This window comes from Neopsephotus bourkii, unplaced genomic scaffold (assembly GCF_033783945.1).
Source record: "Neopsephotus bourkii isolate Nb327-2 ecotype Australia unplaced genomic scaffold, CSIRO-AGI_Nbou_v1 NB_234, whole genome shotgun sequence".
NCBI lineage: Eukaryota > Metazoa > Chordata > Aves > Psittaciformes > Psittacidae > Neopsephotus > Neopsephotus bourkii.
Genome location: NW_026900744.1, coordinates 6,444,276 through 6,462,052, shown reverse-complemented (window position 1 = coordinate 6,462,052; position 17,777 = coordinate 6,444,276). Strand labels below are relative to the sequence as shown.

The 17,777-nt window shown below is 43.4% G+C and overlaps 1 protein-coding gene across 6 annotated transcripts in view; it reads left to right on the top strand.

Moving 5' to 3' along the window:
• ST3GAL3 (ST3 beta-galactoside alpha-2,3-sialyltransferase 3) overlaps window positions 1-17,777 on the top strand; it is a 205,250-nt gene that overhangs the window by 148,513 nt on the left and 38,960 nt on the right. For all 6 annotated transcript variants that reach the window (XM_061345031.1, XM_061345033.1, XM_061345030.1 and 3 more), the window contains 2 exons: window positions 2,233-2,328; window positions 7,309-7,495. In XM_061345031.1, the coding sequence (XP_061201015.1) occupies window positions 2,233-2,328; window positions 7,309-7,495 (283 nt within the window). The remainder of the gene's footprint in view (window positions 1-2,232; window positions 2,329-7,308; window positions 7,496-17,777) is intronic.

Here is a 17,777-nt window from a genome sequence, read left to right as displayed (position 1 = left end):
AGTGACTATAAAACGAGCACTGGAATGATGTACATAAAATCTCTGTGTAAGAGGGACCCTGCTTTGAGCAGCATTGGCTCCGCATGCTGGTCTTCCAGAGTCAGTGCTTTGGAGATCTGGGGAGAAGATGAAAACGGTTCAGAGAGGTGCTGCAAATGGGAGTCAAGATCTAGGAGAGCTGCCATACCCTAAAAGATGTGATGAGCTCTCCCTGGTTTGTGTGGTCAAGAGAAAATTAGGAATGGGCTTTGATCAGTACATGCAGGAGCAGGCTGCTGGAACAGCTTTGGCTGGTGGAACTGGTTCTTCTATCTCGTGTGTAGCGGCTCATGATCACCAGTCTGCCCTGTGACTGATTATCCACCTAGAGGCACATGTTTACACACTGGTTTGTCGGTAAGTGGATCACATGCAGATGTGGAAGGGACTGCTAACAGTAGATGGTGCTTTAATTTAGCAGAAAAGGGAAGAACGCGATTAAGTGGTTTGAGGCTGAAACAAACACATCTGTATTCAAAGTTGGTTAGAGCTAGCATCCTAACAGTAAGTGGAAAGGGGTAGAAGGGAGTGTCTATAGCTTGGAGCCTTTGGATTTTAGCATGATGATATTCTTCAAAATGTAGAATTAGAAAAAGTTATGGTTTAGAGACAACTGAGTAGAGAAATTACAGTATTTCACCCAAAGGAAATGTCTGTTGTTTAGGATGTCAAACTTTCTTATCGTAATCATCAAAAGAGTGTATTTTCAGATGAAATTTCACTTGGCCAGAACTGAACTATGTCTTTTTTCCCTCCTTACAGCACCTTTTCCTCGAAGGAGGAAATGTAAAATTACAGTAGGTTTTTGACAAGTGTTTACATCTTTGTCACTAAATTGGGTGCACTTGGGGATGACTTTTCCCTTCTTAACACAGTATTCCACTTGATCCAGATTGTGTCTCTGCTTTCTCCTTGTTGCCAGAACAGTGGTTTGGGTTTTATTGTGCCATTGTCTATAAAGTTCTTTCTCTATTGTGATTTTATTATCACAAACATCCACCCTTCTTCGGCCCCTAGGGACATGAACACTGGGTTGGCATGTCCATCTTCTTGGGGAGGTTTTTTCTTTTGGAAAGGCTGGGAACTGTAGTGAAATTTAATCTGGGCTGGGGAAGCTGTTCCTGAGTGTTTCTTGGTGCTCTTAATTCTGCACATATCTGCAGCTAATGGCTCTGTCAGCAGGGTAACCCTCAGTGGTTTAGCAGAGTCTTTAAGCGTGCTCCAGCCCCGCTCTGCAGACAGACACCACATAAGTAAAGCTTTCTTCACACTGGCTTTTTAGACTGATCACAGCAACGACAGCCTAGGAGAGATGAGTTGACTATGCCTGGGACTAGGAAGGCCTTCTAGCCCAGAGATCTGCTCCAAACAACCGATTGCCTTGGACCCTTTCCGAAAAAGGCTCTGCAGACACGTATTCCTTCAGTGAACTACCAGAGGTGGAGGCACATTGCCAGAAGAGCCAGCTGCGTTTGGGATTAGATGGCTGGAAAGAAGTCCTCTCTCTGTCTTCAAAACAAAATCACTTTTAAACATCTGCTGCAGAGAGTTCTCATGACTAGCGGTTCCACAAGAAACTGTTCTCTTCCTTCTCTTTCCTGTTTCTTTATTAATTAAGGTTATTTTCCTTCCCCTCCCTCACCCATTGTGTCTCCATATATGTTTCCTGCTGGTTAGGAGGAGGGGTGGAGTGTCCTTTTCCTATCCATTCAGTGTTTTTCTGTCTCTTGAAGTCTCATGATTAGTGCAGCAATTTTGCACTCAGCAAGGTGAGCACACCCCAGATAACCTGGCAAGATCTGCCTGCACTCAGAAAATTGCTTGAAGAGAGGACTTCCTCACTAAGCTTTTGGTTTATTGTTATTTCAGTGCTAAATCAATAATGAGAAGGTTTAAGTAAACAGATGGGTTTGATTCAAGCCCATCATAATGGGTGTGGGGGGAGAGGAGCTGCTTGTCCTGACAGCTCATCTCATTAGGCCACACATGGGGTGAGGTGTTGAAAGCAGCTTATCACATGTAATGCCTGGGCATGATGGGGTGAGCTGGGGATCGAGTGTATCTCTGTCCTCCCTTAATTCTTAATGTTGCAAAAGGTTTCCTGTAGTTCTTAGATAGGTGCAAACTAAATACATACGTCTTGGTATATTTGAAGTTATGTTACAAAAGTCATCTCTTCTGTTTCTTCCACAGTCTCAGCTGCCGGCGATGTATTATTGTGGGAAATGGTGGAGTACTTGCAAATAAGTCATTGGGGTTAAAAATCGATGACTATGATGTTGTTGTCAGGTGAGTCTGTGGCATCGCAGTTTTTTGTCATATATTTAGTTTCAGTATCAGTTCCCATGCTATGCAGGCAACCTACTCTAGTGACAATGTCCATTTCTATGGAAACATTAACTAATACAGAGGGGAAAAAAAAACAAGAGCATATATATGTTTGTTATAAATAGTGATCACATCAAAGGGTAAAGGCACTCCTCAAGCATTCCATTTTCCACAGGTGTTTAGGAATGTGGTCTCTCCTATGATCCCACTTGAATCTGCTCTTCATAGCTTCTTTCTAAAAGCTGCTGCTTTTGTGATGCCCTTAGGTGATGAAGCTGTAAAATGTACTGTTAGATCTGCTCCCAGATGTATTCCCTAGGTACCTTAGGGAAGCATTATTGATTATACATGTGTAGTGGTCCCCGAGAACTACACTTTGCAGTTAGGATGGGAAGAAATGAATGCTGCAGTATAGAGTCTTAGGAAGCAATAACCTTTCATGAGTGAGGACCCAGTAATGATTAAACACCTGTAGGTGTGCCCTAAAAACTGTGGATACTTTGCCCGTTTCACTGAGGATGATGGGATGATGACGTTGAATAAGGGAGCAGAAGCAGAGTGGCATGGGAATGGAAAGAACCACAGTGAAAGTTAGGACTTCTTGTTTTTGCTGAAGACCTGTATTATTGCCATCTCAGAATGATTGAAAAACGTGCCAATATGTGAAATCACAGGTCTAGTCATAACTCTTAGTAATAAATCTGTCAAGTCAGGGAGGTGTTCTGGGTGACTGGAGATTAACAAACATAATAGCTATACTAATGGAGAGCAAGAGTGTGTGTAGGAGGGAGGGGGGACATGCTCTAGGGAGCTACAGACCCATTAGTCTAACTTGGAAAAAAACACAGGGCTTTACTGCAGGTTCTGAATCATGAGTAACAAAATACTATGGTGGTAAATATGAAAAGTGGGATAAACTGCAGTGTAAGTTTATAAAAGCTGGTGTAACATAGTCTAGGTTGTTTTTTTAACTTAGATAACTGATTTCATATTAAAGGGAGTGTAGCTGATATCATCTCTCTGAACTCTAGTCAACCATGAGGCATGGTGGCAAATAGCAAATTCTTCACTAAGGTGGAAGAAAGAAAGGAATTAGTAAAAGAATTTAAGGCACAATGAAGGTATCATTTAGCATGGTCTCCTTTCTCTCCCATGTGCTAGTAATGGGCACATGAGGAAAGAATAGAACATACACACAGTAATAAATACCCCTCTAACTCTGGATGAAAAGACTAAGAAGATCCCTTTCAGTCCTTTGTTCCTATGAACGGTTCCCTGCTTCCCAGCAGAGCTCCAGACACAGGGATGACTGTTCAGAAGAGGATGAAGCTTTCACAACCCTTCTCCTAGTTCATCCCACTATTAGTTGTGGCAAAGTGCTCTTACTACCCATCATAGTCTGGTGACTTCTAGTTATTTGAGCTGAACTAAAATTCAGTTACAGCCGTTTCTTGGGCTCAGACTGTTCAAAAAGTAGCAAGAGAACAATTTAAATCTATCTGGACTAAGCCACCCACTAAGATTTACATCAGAAAGTCCACTATTTAATTTCCAAATGAAAAGTTCAACCTTTTCTCCCCACACCAGTAAATCTGTTTGCAAGCTGAGAGGATGAGAGGGCAGCTAAGCACCTGTGCTGTTTGTGGGATGGATAAAGGAGAGAAAAGTCAACTGTAAAGGTTAAATGAAGCCAGGTGGGTGGACGTGGGATTGCAGAGGAGGTGAGAATAGACTTTTTAAATGTATCCAACTGCTTCCTAACTCCTGTGGAAGATGGGGAATTCCCTGGAGTTACAGCATCCTATTTCATGGGTTGCAAAATGCTTTCCAAGGATCAGATTTTGGGACCTAGGAGGTGAATTTTGAGGGGGAAACTGTGGTACATTTGCAGCCACAGGAGTGATTGGGCAGCATGTGGAGTTCTTTTATGCCTCATGTGTTACCATGTTGGGATTGCTAATTGCAGCAAGAAATTTTGATCTTGTGGTGAAGAGATACCAATCAGCGTTGACAGTTGTAAACCAGTTTGGAGTTGAGTTAGTTACTGTTTTTCTTTAACTGGATATTATCAGATTTCAGTGCAGACATTACTCCCAGCTGTCACACTGATTATCTGGCAGGAGCTTCTTGCAGCAGTCAATCATTGGTGTTCTGAAATGCCTCCTTGAAGTAGACTGTAGACAGGCGAATAACAAGTGTATGTCAGAAAATACCTGGTTAAAATGAGATAGGGATTTATCTGATGATGGTACTTTAATGATATCTGAGAGGGTCTTTGTGGTGCAAAGCTTAGGAGTTAGTGTCTCTAAGCTCCCTATGTTGTCAGCAGACACAAGCAGAAAACCAGCCTGAAATTCCTTATGTAGAAAACTGCCTGTCTGTGGGCAGTATGAGGAGGCCTGGCATCCTAGCTAAGGTTTTCTAAGATTTAGCTGTGTTTCTAACCACCAGCAAGTCCTGCCTGAGAAGGGGTTCAAGCTGTGTAATGTGCACCTTTGTGAACACAGGTTGTGGCCGCCAGAACATTTCCTGCTCCATTGCCTGCGCTGCCCCTGTGGCACTGCCCATGGGGCTGACAGTGCTGGCTCGTTAGCAGGGCTCCATCACTAGGACTCCATCAGCAACTTACACTCTGGCCCTTTGCTGGAGACCCGAGTTCATTTTACTTGGGGAAATGATTTGTTTTGCTTCCTATCTAGATACAAAGGGGGTCCCAAGTTTCAGGAGTTTTAACAAGGTAAGCATGAAAACAGCAAACCCAGCAACTGGGGGTGGGGAGAGCCCTGCCAGAGAGCTACACGTTGGCATTTAAAATGACTGCAGACACTAACTTTCTCCTCCACTTCAAGACAACAGATGAAAAATGTGTCTAACTAGTTTTCTCTACATAGTACTTCACCGTATATATCTCTGTTACCATTAGAGCCACATGCCATTATGTAGGGTCAACTACCCCAGAGTGATGCAAAGCCTTGAAGTTTAAATAATGCCCATAGCAAAAGTGAGTGATGTGTGAATGCACTGTCAGCAACAGAGGAAAAAGCGAAGGATCAGGCTGGATGGGAGCACTGTTTTTGCAGGCAGTCAGGTCTAGATACCTCAAAGTCAGGGCACAAAGCAAGGGTTTATAAACCACAAAAAAAAGGCTTCATCTCCAGTATAAATTGTGGTGGTGCCAATTTTGAAGTTGTTTTCCCTTTAATGTTTTATTCCTAATGATGAAACAAGCATTTTTACTAAAAAAATACAAAGGAATTTATTCTCCTTAATTCTGAGTAGAATTTCAGATTGGGTACAGTGATTTTCTTCTACTGAAAGGTTTCCCACCTAAACTGCTTACCCAGGCTGAAAAAGAGAAATTCAGATTCTCATTAACATTCCTACATGGCAAAATTTGCAGTCCATAAGCACTTTCCAGTATATTGAACTACCCCAAGTCAAGAAGGCTGCAATAATTCAAGCAGGCAATGCTGTTCCATCAGGGGCTGCTGTTTGATGTCAGCAAGATTTGTATTCCAAGTTACATGAAGTTTCCTCAGCTTTGGGTTTCTAGTTTTGAATAGAAGTTCTGAATAACTTCAATGTTATGAAAGTCATCATTGCTGTTAACACCAGAACAGTTTGTTTTTTTGAAGGGGAAAAAACTTTGTCCCTGAGGAGTGTTTTACAGAAGCACAGCTAAATACATAGCGCTCCCTTAGAAATCACTGTGCCCAAGAGCAAAGCTGTGTGTGCTTGGGTGTTTTCAGACTGTGATGCACTTCCATAGCATAAAGCCTTCTGAGTCAGCAAGACTGCAGTGGTTCTGAGCCTTACCCAGCTATGCAGCCCAACCCCTTCCTTTGCATTGGCATTGCAGGGCAGCTTCTGCCTTTCTGGATGGACCAGGCTGGGGAATTAAACCAGGTGAAGATTCTTCCTTTGGGTTTGGGGTGGTTTGTTTGTTTTTTTTTTAAATTATTAGCTGTTTTAGTTTCTTAAACAATCTCACTGCAGGGAAGATGAGCAATAGAAGCTCTGGACTGAGGTTGGAGCATGAGACCAGTTTCAGTTTGCTTACACTGCCATGTTTGACCAGCCTCACCGCCATCCCTGGAAAGGTGATGGAACAACTCATCCTGATTGACACCTGTAAGCATGTGGAAGAAAAGAAGGTTATCAGGAGTAGTCAGCATGGATTCACCAAGGGAAAATCATGCCTGACCAGTCTGATAGCCTTCTATTATGGAATGTCTGGCTGGATAGATGAGGGGAGAGCAGGGGATGTTGTCTACTGTGGCTTCAGCAAGGCTTTTGACACTGTCTCCCATAACATCCTCATAGGTAAGCAGAGAGTCTAGTTTAAGTCTAGAGGTGGTCCCCAGTGGTTAGTACTGGGTCCGGTCTTGTTCAGCTTATTCGTCAGTGACGTGGATGAGGGGACAGAGTGTACTCTCAACGGGTTTGCTGATTATACAAAACTGGGAGGAATGGCTGGTACACCAGAAGGCTGTGCTGCCATTCAGTGAGACCTGGACAGGCAGAGAAGAACTTAATGAATTTCAACAAAGACAAGCGTAGGGTCCTGCTCCTAGAGAGGAATAACCCCATGTGCCAAAGCAATGATAAAATATTAATGCTTAATTTGTAACTCTAAATTGCAAGGACAGTGTTTCTCAGTTTCCTTTTCTAAAGCTTCCAACCTTATTTAAATCACAAGAGTGGATATGCAGAAATGGTTTGCATTGCACTCAATGTAGTCATTTAAATAGCTTCTAATGAAACTGTCATGACTTGGTATAAAGCTTCACAGATGTTTGTGATGAAGAGCTGCAAGAGTTAATGTTCGCTGCTCCAACAGCTGTGTACAGGGAGCTCTTGCCCGGCAGTCATTGCTGTATCATCAACATGCGTGAGTGTAAGTGGGAATCCATGACAGTGTCTTCTCTGGTTGCCCTGCAGGCTGAACTCTGCACCAGTGAAGGGCTTTGAAAAAGATGTGGGTGGCAAGACAACGCTCCGGATCACATATCCTGAAGGTGCAATCCAGAAAATGGAGCAGTATGAGAAGGATTCCCTGTTTGTTCTGGCAGGATTCAAATGGCAGGATTTCAAGTGGCTGAAATACATTGTTTACAAGGAGAAAGTGGTAAGAACACTGTCAGCTGACATTGTGAAGGTCATTAATTAGAAATGGTGGGCAGATGTGATATTTGCCACATTTTGATCTGAGAGTTCCTCTGTGTGTCCTGCTGCATTTAAGTGATGGAGGTTTTCTTACCTCTATGGATTTCAGCTTTACTTAAATATGTTTTACAAAGACATCTCTCTGTAACCTGACCTTGCACTACAGATGAGGCTTTCTGTTCAAGATTATGCTAATGTGTACTATGAACAATGAATTTAATTTTTATTTATTTTAAAGAGTATATAAAAGGACTGGGTTTTGTGTGGTTTATGGACTGTTGGGATTTAAGAGCAGAGGAAGGAAAAGAGCAATGGCAAGGGGAAACAATGGGGGTTTGGAGATAAGGATGTGATGGCACAGGAGACAGCACAACTCATTGAAAAGGCTATAATCCAAACTTTATGTGACCTCCTGAATGGCACAGGCCATCCTATTTTGCTCAGTTATTGTTGCACTGAGATTCATGATTTGTGTTTGAAGTATCACCCAGAAGAACAGTATCATGTCTAAAACTAACAGACTGAAATGGTAAATCCACTGCTTTCCCCATGTAAATGTTTTATCCCAGTCATAGAATCATAGAATCATAGAATAGAATCATAGAATAGTTAGGGTTGGAAAGGACCTTAAGATCATCAAGTCCCAACCACCCTGCCATGGGCAGGGACACCTCACACTAAACCATATCACCCAAGGCCTCGTCCAACTTGGCCTTGAACACTGCCAGGGATGGAGCATTCACAACCTCCCTGGGCAACCCATTCCAGTGCCTCACCACCCTAACAGGAAAGAATTTCCTCCTTATATCCAATCTAAACTTCCCCTGTTTAAGTTTCAACCCATTGCCCCTTGTCCTATTGCATTAGTGCCCTTCTGAAGTAACATGGACCTGTTACTAGTCAGGGTTGTTCTCTGTACTTCACCCATCCTGAATGGAATCAGGTTGTGACTTCTCATTCAGTTGATGGTTTGTCTTTATCTGTTGTCGTGAAATCCAGAATAAATGCCCTCTATTTGGGTATACTTCTTGTTTTACAAATCATATATATCTGTTTCCAAGTCTTTAATGATTTTTCAACACATAACCAGACAAATGGATTAATGTTCAGAGGATGGAATGTTATATCCTGTGTTTAGAGACAGAGAGAGGAGGTTGGCAGCTCACCACATATAGAATGAAAGTCTGGGGATATAATTGTATTTGGTTGTTACATAGATGGCCTGAAGGGCTCATACTTTGCTTTTGTCTCACACTGGCACCAACTTGCAATTGCTTTCCTGGTACCAGACAGATGAAGTTACCTGTCAGCCTCTGGGCAAGCACAAGCACAGGCCTTCATAACATGAATAATTGAGTCAAAAGTAATTTTCTTTGGTTTATGTCACACTCTTGTTGTTCTTTCTGGGCAAGGGAAAGCCCTGGAAGTGTCAGTGTCTTGCAACCTGAAGGCAGTTGTAGAGACTCCTAGCATTTAGTTTGAAGTTCAAAGGATGGATTGGTTTACTTCAGAACAAATTGAATTTCCACCTGATGCTTGTAGTCACGCAATGGTCACTGGATTCTGATATGGTACCCCTTGCTCTTGGAAAAATGCAGCAAGTAGCTTGTCAAAATTTGCTAGAATGCTGGGGAGAGAAAATGCAGTGATCTTAACTGTGTGCTTCAGTGCCCATCTTGCCAGAGAGCAGAAAGAACTTGTGTGCCTTGCACTGCATGTTACTTCAATGGTTTTGTGGTTGGCCTCATTATCCTTCATTTCTTTGGAATAAACACTCCATTATTTCCAGTTTTTGTAGGTGATGTTTTCCAGATCTCAATTCCTGTTGCTCTTTTGAATGCCTGCAATTGATTCATCCTTTTTTTAAAGCAGTGCCCAAAAATGTCCAGAGTACAGCAGTTAGAGAGGAGCAAACCGCTACTTCACTAGCCTAGCAGTTCTCATTCTGTATACATCCACTGTTTTGACTGTCTTTTCCACAATGGCATAGGACTGTGACTGTCCAGTTCCTTGAGACTCCAGGTTTCAGGAAGAACTGAAAAGCATTATCTTTCCCAGCTCTGCACCCTGTGCTTGTGCTGTTCCTTCTTCCTGCCAAAGAGCAGCACCGTGCACTTGTCTCTACCAATTCTTTCTTCCAGAACACTTCTTCAGTTTGCCAAGTTCTCTTGGCAGAGCTTTCCAGCATACCTGCCATTCTTTCCAGATTCATGTCCTCTGTAGTTCAATAAACATACTTTTTATTTCATCCTCCAGGTTGATAATGAAAACTAAACAAATTTGGTTCCTAGGCAGATCCCAATGTAAGAACATCCTTCCATTTCCACAGTGAAGCCACTGGGAACTCCTCCTAGATAGCTGGGGTTTTTTTTGGCCACTTCTGAAGTTGTAATATTATATGTGATATCATTAATAACATTTTTTGGCATGTTTGTGAAAGTGATATGTCAGAAAGCTCACTGAATTCCAGTTCATATCTTGCTTCTCCCCTGTGATACTTTTTTTTTTCCTGTATAAAGAAATACTTTATTTTTTTCAATTATTATTTGTTCTTGACAAATCCGCCTGGGCTGCTACTTAATCTTTGTGGGTTTGGGATTGGAGTTTTTTTCATGTGCTTATAAATAATTAATCCTGATATTCTGAGAATTGAAATAATAAATGAACTTTCTTCCCTTTTTTTACTTAAGGCTAGGTACTGCTTTGTCCATTTTTTCAGTCCTATGACACCTTACCTGTTCTACACAAGTTCCCAAAGGGAATCATTGCTGGGTTTTGAGGCTGCCCAGCCAGTTCACTGAATACTTTGGGATGCAGTCCAGGTGACTGCAAAACATCTGTCTTATTCTCTCTAGTCTGATCTCTCTCTGTTTGAGGCTGGGATCTTGCTGTCACTGGCTTTAGCTGCAAGCAGGTGGCTAGAACAGCTGCTTTTTTTATGGAAACCAATGCAAAAAGTGCTGTCTCTTAGCTAGAAGAAATGACCTGATGGACAACTAGCCATGCCCTGGGAATAAGATGTAGGCGTCTGTTTGTTCTGATAGTGAGTGTTAGCATTTTATCAGTATATAGTAAATTTAAAATGATAAATCCCTGCCCAGTGCTCTCTGTGGAGAGTGTCTGTTTCACTCTCAGCTCATTTTCCAGAGAAAAGAGAGTTTCTTCTTTTCCTGAATTCATCTAGAGGCACTTGCTTGACGTGGGAGCTCTATGCCACTGTTGCTTATTCCTTATCTGACATAGGCCTGTCCCTCTGCAAAACTTCATCCCCACTGCAAACCAGTGGTTACAGTCAAGAGTGTGACCTCAGGACAGAGATAGGGGAGATGGAAGCATCCTGCTGAAGAACATGACTGCTGTGGAAGTGGACACATTCCTCAAATGAAATGGGCTGAACTCTCTGCCCTCTGATGATTCATTTGCCCCTGAATGTTGATGGCAACTGCAGGTGTTGATGGTACAGTCACAGGCTGGGTATGAGATTTCAGACACCAGACCTCAAGCTGCTTAGACCTGCTTGAGCAGAGATTCTCGGCCAAGTACTAAGATTCTTGCTTAGTCCTCTTTTGAGTAAGAGAAATCAAAAGGACTTTATCTGAGAGAGTAAATGAAAGGCAAATGGCTATTTATTGCTGGGGTCAGTGATCAGATAAGTTTATTCTCCATGCAGCTGAGAAGGATTTGCTCTGTCTTATGTTAGTCTTTTGGCAGCACTTGCATAGTGAGGAATGGATAAGCGCTTTGTAGAGAGAAAGATTTTCAGGAGATGTTACAAGGAAAAAGAATCAGTGTGATGCCAAAGCAGCAGCAGAACAGTGAGGCAGAGGATTTAGTGTGTTACATACAGTCTGGTGCAACAGCCTTCTGAAGATCTGCATGATGCCTCAGTGCCCTGGGAGCCACTGTGTCCTGAAAGAGGAGTAGTTGGAATATGAACAAAAAAAGAAAAGTAAAAGCTCATCTGTTTTTTATTTCACACTAAACCAGAAATATCTGGAAGCAAATAAAAGCTTGAGAGAAAAGATTAATCTAGAAAAAGGACCATTTTGGCTAAATATTCAACATCAGTAGCAAAATAAAAGTAGTCCCCACCATAGAGTTCTGGGTGAGCTGGCACTCAAATTTGCAAGTCTTGCCACAAGTTAGAGCAGTACTGTACCACTGGGGAGAGTACAGAGCTGTCTTTAAGGAGGGGAAAGATGGGTGAATCTGAGCAACTAAAACCCTGGTAATCTGATTTCAGTCATTTGACAAGTTTATTCTAACTGAAGGAGAAGATAATTACACTTGTTGCAAAAAAGGGGGGAAAGGAGTGTGGAATGGGGTAAAGGTGACATGGTTAGCTGAGGGGAGTGTTGCACCATGCTGACTAATATGTCAATATATAAGTGGAAAGGAAGTGGGTTGAGTCCCACAGCCTGCAGTTGCATGAACCCATGATTACTGCAGAAGGGTCACAGATGTGGGTTGTTCGTGTGTCTGTGGTGACTGATCTGGCAGCGCTGACTTGCAGTCATTGCTGTAAGAGCCTGCTGCACTTCCAGGCATCCCTCCTCTGGTGAAAGTGCTGCTCCTAGTGCATCCCCAGAGGTGGATTATTCATGTACAGTCACTCAGAACAGTTAAACTCTCTCCTGGACTTCTCTTTTTGCCAAGAGGCATTACCCGTATATGTATTGTGATTCACCCTGCTGCTTCTCACTGCTGTACCACCTGGCATCACCCTGGGTCTCTCAGTGACTGAGGGTCTTCCTCAATACCCAAACTACCAGAGGAATTAAAACGGGAGGGTGGTTTGGCCATATGCTGCACTTCTCTATTAAAATAGTGGTCAAAAAGCTGAAAGTTTATTGTGTGGAGAGTCGATAGGTCCTGAAACAAATGGAAGAATTTATAAATGCCAGTTATGCAAACCAGCCATCGCATCCTGGTGCTGACACTGACTCCAGGGTGGTTTTCTGCCCATCATTAGTGAATCAGAAGGAGCAGTCTTGCTTGCTGGGACTCACTTCCCCGAACATCTGGCACATGGTGGTAAAGAAGCCAAGTGAGGGCAAAGGTTTAACTAGAAATTGGCAGCTCACAGGCTTCCTTCACATGTAATAATGAGCCTGCGGATGTTTCTAGCAGGAATCTCTGCAGCCTTTGCCAGGAGGAGTCACTTGTGCAGTGCCTGCGGCACCTTGAAGCTCCCTTTGATAGTGAAAGTCATAGGAGCGAGTGAGCACCTGCCTGCGAGCGAGGCCAAGTTCGGCTGTCTGTCCCTTGCAGGGGCATGCCTCTGACAACTCGCACACAGCACTGATGCCATCTGAGGAGCAGTCATCCTCCAGCAGATGTTGAGACTCCAGCAGTGGGCACAACATAACCCCTCCTAGTGTGTTGCAGCGTGTGGTGGCTTCTGCTTTGGAGATGTTGTGGATGTGGCAGCAGAGCAGATTTTGTTTAACCTTTTATTTGGCAGCTACATTCCTGCTTTAAGTCAACAGGTTACTTCTAGTCCTGCTAAAATGTATGTCACAATACTTCCTGCTTTGATCAGCCTGTTACTGTGCTAAAGCCAAGGCCAGACTGCTGCCAGAGTCCTCACTGTCTGCTGAGCTTTTGTTTAGAGCTTCTCTTCTGCCATTAGTTAATGGCCTTGTCATGCTACATGTTTGCTTGGGCAGACTGTGAACGTCACAGCCTCATAGTACACCGTAGATTCCTTGGATTATGATCTAGCTTTGCCTGTGGGCTGTTTTGCATGCCTGAAAAAAACCTGAGAGCCATCATGCTCCTCCTGTTGGCTTGAGAAAAATAGTGAGGCTGTAAATCTGTCCTTGCTGTCCAACCCCAAGTAAAGCTTCATCCATATGTATATATTTCCAACTTGTTTGGAACTTGAGCCCAGCACTTGAGCAGACAGTTTCTCTGGGTCTGGGCTAGGGAGGGAGAACCTCCTTTTTCCAGTGCTGTCACTTGCCTTTGGTGAGCAATGGAGTGAGCACTGCAACTGGCACTTTCACTCCAGAGCCTGCTTCTGGATTGCAAGTATTTTCTTTCCCTTCCCTCCTCCCAGGCGCTTGTTGCTTTAAACTATTTTGTATACAGTTGGTCTTCTCATTTTTTTAAGGACTGTGAGAAAGATTCTTCATCTCGTTTTGGTGGAGCTGTAAATCCTCCACTGGTTGTCTTAATGCATTATGAATGCAAAGCTTGGTTACAGATTCGTGATGCCTGATCCTGTGCTGGGGCAGAGCTCTAGCCCATCTATTTAGAAATATGCCTGGGTAGGGATTGCCTTCTGTCCTCCCACTCTCCTTGGACTTGGGTGGAAGGGAACAGAAGCTGGACTTGCTCCATTATAAAAGAGTTCTTGAATTGGGAAGTTAGCTTAAAGGTTGTCCCATTTCTCTCACAAATTTGAGTTTTCACCTAAATGGCCATTTATAACTAATCCCTTCAGAAGTATTATATAGGAAGGTATGGTTGATGAGTAAGGCAGCCAATGTGCATAAAGGACGTGATGAGGCTTGCACTGGGAAAGAGGCAAGAAAGGCTTTTCAGTGATGATTGTCCTGTGGTCCTAGCAAACAGTGCAAAAGGCCATTTCTACTCACAAAGTGTGGGGGGATTTTAGGAGGAATTGATATTAAAGAATACTTTATCACATCATCAGGATGGTTCAGTGCTTTAGTCAAGGCAGCTGAACCATTACTAAATGCTGAAGCAGAGAAAATGCCTGGCAATAAAGTGAAAAAAATGAGGCAGGCTCTTCTGGCTCCTAGCAGGTCTTGGACTGAGAAGAGGAGGGAGAGTCTGCATGATGTATTCTGTGGAGAATATTCCGTATTCCTTTGACAAAGAGTAGCTGGGGGTTAGTTTGTCTTCCTGGCATGACTGGGACAACTTCGACTCTTTTTAGGTTTTGATCTCTCTCTGGCTGTGCAGAAAGCTAGGGCATACTGCCTGAGGGCTTGTGCTCCCATGGTCGGGACCTGCTTCCCCCAGTGCAGTGCTTGGGTGGGAATGGCCCAAGGGAACCAACGAAAAACTAAATCCTTCTCTGTGACTGGCCTATGAGATTAGAGCCATTTCCAGAAGATGTAAGGAAAACTACGAATGCTAGTGTCCTGTGGGAGAAGGTCAGCCAGTTTTTCGCCAGTCATGGTTAGAAAAGAAGCTGGAAAATGTATATATATCTGCTGTATAAAATATTTTCCCTGCTGACCAGAAAAGAGAGAAGACCTTTGCTATGGGTTGTATAGCCTTTAACAAGCTTTTGATAGCACTGTGGTGAGGACCGTACACAAGCCTCAGTAGACAACTGACCCAGTTTTCAACATGGGCCTTGGGGGGAGACTTCCTGGCCAGATTCCTAAAGGAAGGTTGTTGGTATGGGAAGTGCAGGCTGGAGCTTGCCCTTCATACATACCTGTATGCAACAGCATAATAAGATTAGGCAGGTCGCTACATAGCTGAGAGCTGTTCCCACCCAGGCATACTTAGTGTGTCTGTAAGTACACTGTCAAGCATCAGCTGATGCCATTGGAGTGTGCCTTCACAGCATTTAATATTGTCAGATGGATGCACGCTGGACATTAAAACTTGTTCACCTGGACTTGATCATCATCAGTATCCACAAGTTTGTAGCCACATTCATCAAAGCTTCTGGGGCAGATGAAGAAAAAAATAGTTGTAACTACGTTATTTTCTGGATCAAAAATTCCAGCTATCAAAAGTTTGCAAAGTATCTGTATTTGTAAGAAAAATATGTTACCCCAATTTTAGACAGTTTCTCCTTAAAATGAAAACTGTTGATGTGCATGTCCTTCCAGTCATTCCCACACCATGCATGGGTTTTGTCTTTTTTTTTGTCCCTTGCTTTGCTTGCTATTACCTAACCCCAGTCTTCCTTGCACTATGCTTCCTATTAAAAGATAAGAAGCATTACTCATTCTAGGCTTTGGTAGTCCTTAAAGAACCTTTATTCCACATCTGCCAAGACAACATCATCTTCATTGCTGGCGCAGTAATCCTAGCTGTGATGTGAAAAATTGGAGAGCTCCAGATGAATTTTTATTCCTCTGTAGCTCCTTTTCCTTCACATCATTCTTGAATGAAAAGACCCAAGCATAATTTACCCCCTGAAGAGACTGAGTCATTGCCTTAGTAGGACATCCTTATCTGTAAACTGGAGAGGCATAGATTTGACAGATGGGCCACTCAGTGAATAAGGCATTGGCTGGATGTTCGTACTGAAAAGGGTTGTGGACAACGGCTTGGTGTCCAAGTGGAGATCAGTGACTTGTGGCATTCCTCAGGAGTCTGTATTAAGACTGGTGCTGTTTAACATCTTTGTCGGTGACATGGACAGTGTGACTGAGTGCGCCCACAGCAAGTTTAACAGTGACACTAGGCTGTGTGGTGCTGTCAACATGCTGGAGGGAAGAGATGCCATCCAGAGGGACCTTGACAAGATTGGGAGGTTTTGAACTCATAAAGTTCACTGAGGCCAAGTGCAAGGTCCTGCACCTGGGTTGGGGCAATCCCAAGCACAACTACAGGCTGAGAGCAGGGAATGGCATGAGAGCAGCCCTGAGAAGAAAGACTTTGGGGTGTTGGTTGATGAGAAGCTCAACATGACCCAGCAGTGTGCACTTGCAGCCCAGCAAGCCAACCATGTCCTGGGCTGCATCAAAAGAAGTGTGACCAGCAGGTCAAGGGGGGTGATTGTGCCCCTCTACTCTCTCTGCTCTCATGAGACCCCACCTGGAGTACAAGGGCATGTCGGGATAGGACCAAGGGAGAATGACCTTATACTGATAGAGAGTAGATTTAGATTAGATATTAGGAAGAAATTCTTTACTATGAGGGTGGTGAGGCACTGGCACAGGTTTCCTACAGAAGCTGTGGCTGCCCAATCCCTGGCAGTGTTCAAGGCCAGGCTGGATGGGGCTTTGAACAACCTGGTCTAGTGGAAGGTGTCCCTGCCTCCAGCAGGTTGGAAGTAGATGGACTTTAAGCTCCCTTCCAACCCAAACCATTCTATGATTCTATTACATCCTTTCTGGAATTGCCTCACCATCCTGCTTTACCTTGGGACAATTTGTTCCTAAAATTGTCATTTTCTAATCTCTTTTGATGTCTGTTGCCATCCAGCTGACAGTTGCTGTCCTTTACTAGATATTTGATCACTCCTTCCTTCTTGATCTGTGACTCAGTCAAAGGTAAAAAGGATGGATAATTTAAAGAGTTGCCGTTTTTCCACATCTCTTCTTTTGCAAAGCCAGCACGAGTGGGGTTCAACTGAAAAGCTAGTGCAGCTGTCTTGAAAAAGCATCAGGAGAATGCTCATGTTGCACTTGCCCTATTTGGCAGACTGGCAATATTCAGACATCAATATTATGCAAATGCTGGTAGGTGCATTTTAAGGTCATAGTGCATGTAAACTCAGGTTATACTGGTTGGTTGCATTGGTCAAATACAGGTTTAGAATATCTGAGGCAAAGTAAAGAAATTCCTTCCAAATCTGATGCTGATCTTAATGAAACACACGATTCCATAAACAGCAGAGCTAACAAAATTGCCTGATTACCCATGAGTTTGTGTCCTTCTCCCTTTTGCCTCCCTCTTGGACCACAGTAATTTCAGATTTCCCCCATCTCGCAAATACCCACGAGGCTCTGTCCTCCCTTTCATCCCTCACTGGTGTTTGCCTGCCAGCCAAGGCACACATGTTCAGTGGCCCATATGTACATGACTGGGTACCTGGCAGACCAGTGTAAGTGCTTGCCCAGCAGCATCTCCAACCAGCCTCACATGCAGACATATGGGTATCTCTTCCATTGAGACGTACATGGCTTTTACCACCAGTGCAGCCCATGCCTGCTGAGGGTATTGCATTGCCCACATGTGCAGCACATGTTCCTCCATACTGGAGCAGTACTTTGGGAATCCAGCACACGGAAAAAGTCAGAGAATACCATCAAGAATGAAACGTTACCCAGAGGGTATCAACTACTCATGCAAGTGCTAGTAGGATAAAGATGTTCTGTATTAACACTTCAGTAAAGAACTACAAAACCATTTGAAGTCTGCAAAGCCTTCCTTAGCCTAAGAGATTTGAGTTCAATTTATTTAGCTTATGCATGAGATTTTGGGGAGATTTACTTGTAGTGTCTCTCAATCTACCTAGAGGGAACATTTTTTTCTCAAAAGCCTTTTTAATTTAGCAGGAAGAAGTATATCTGAAGCTAGGC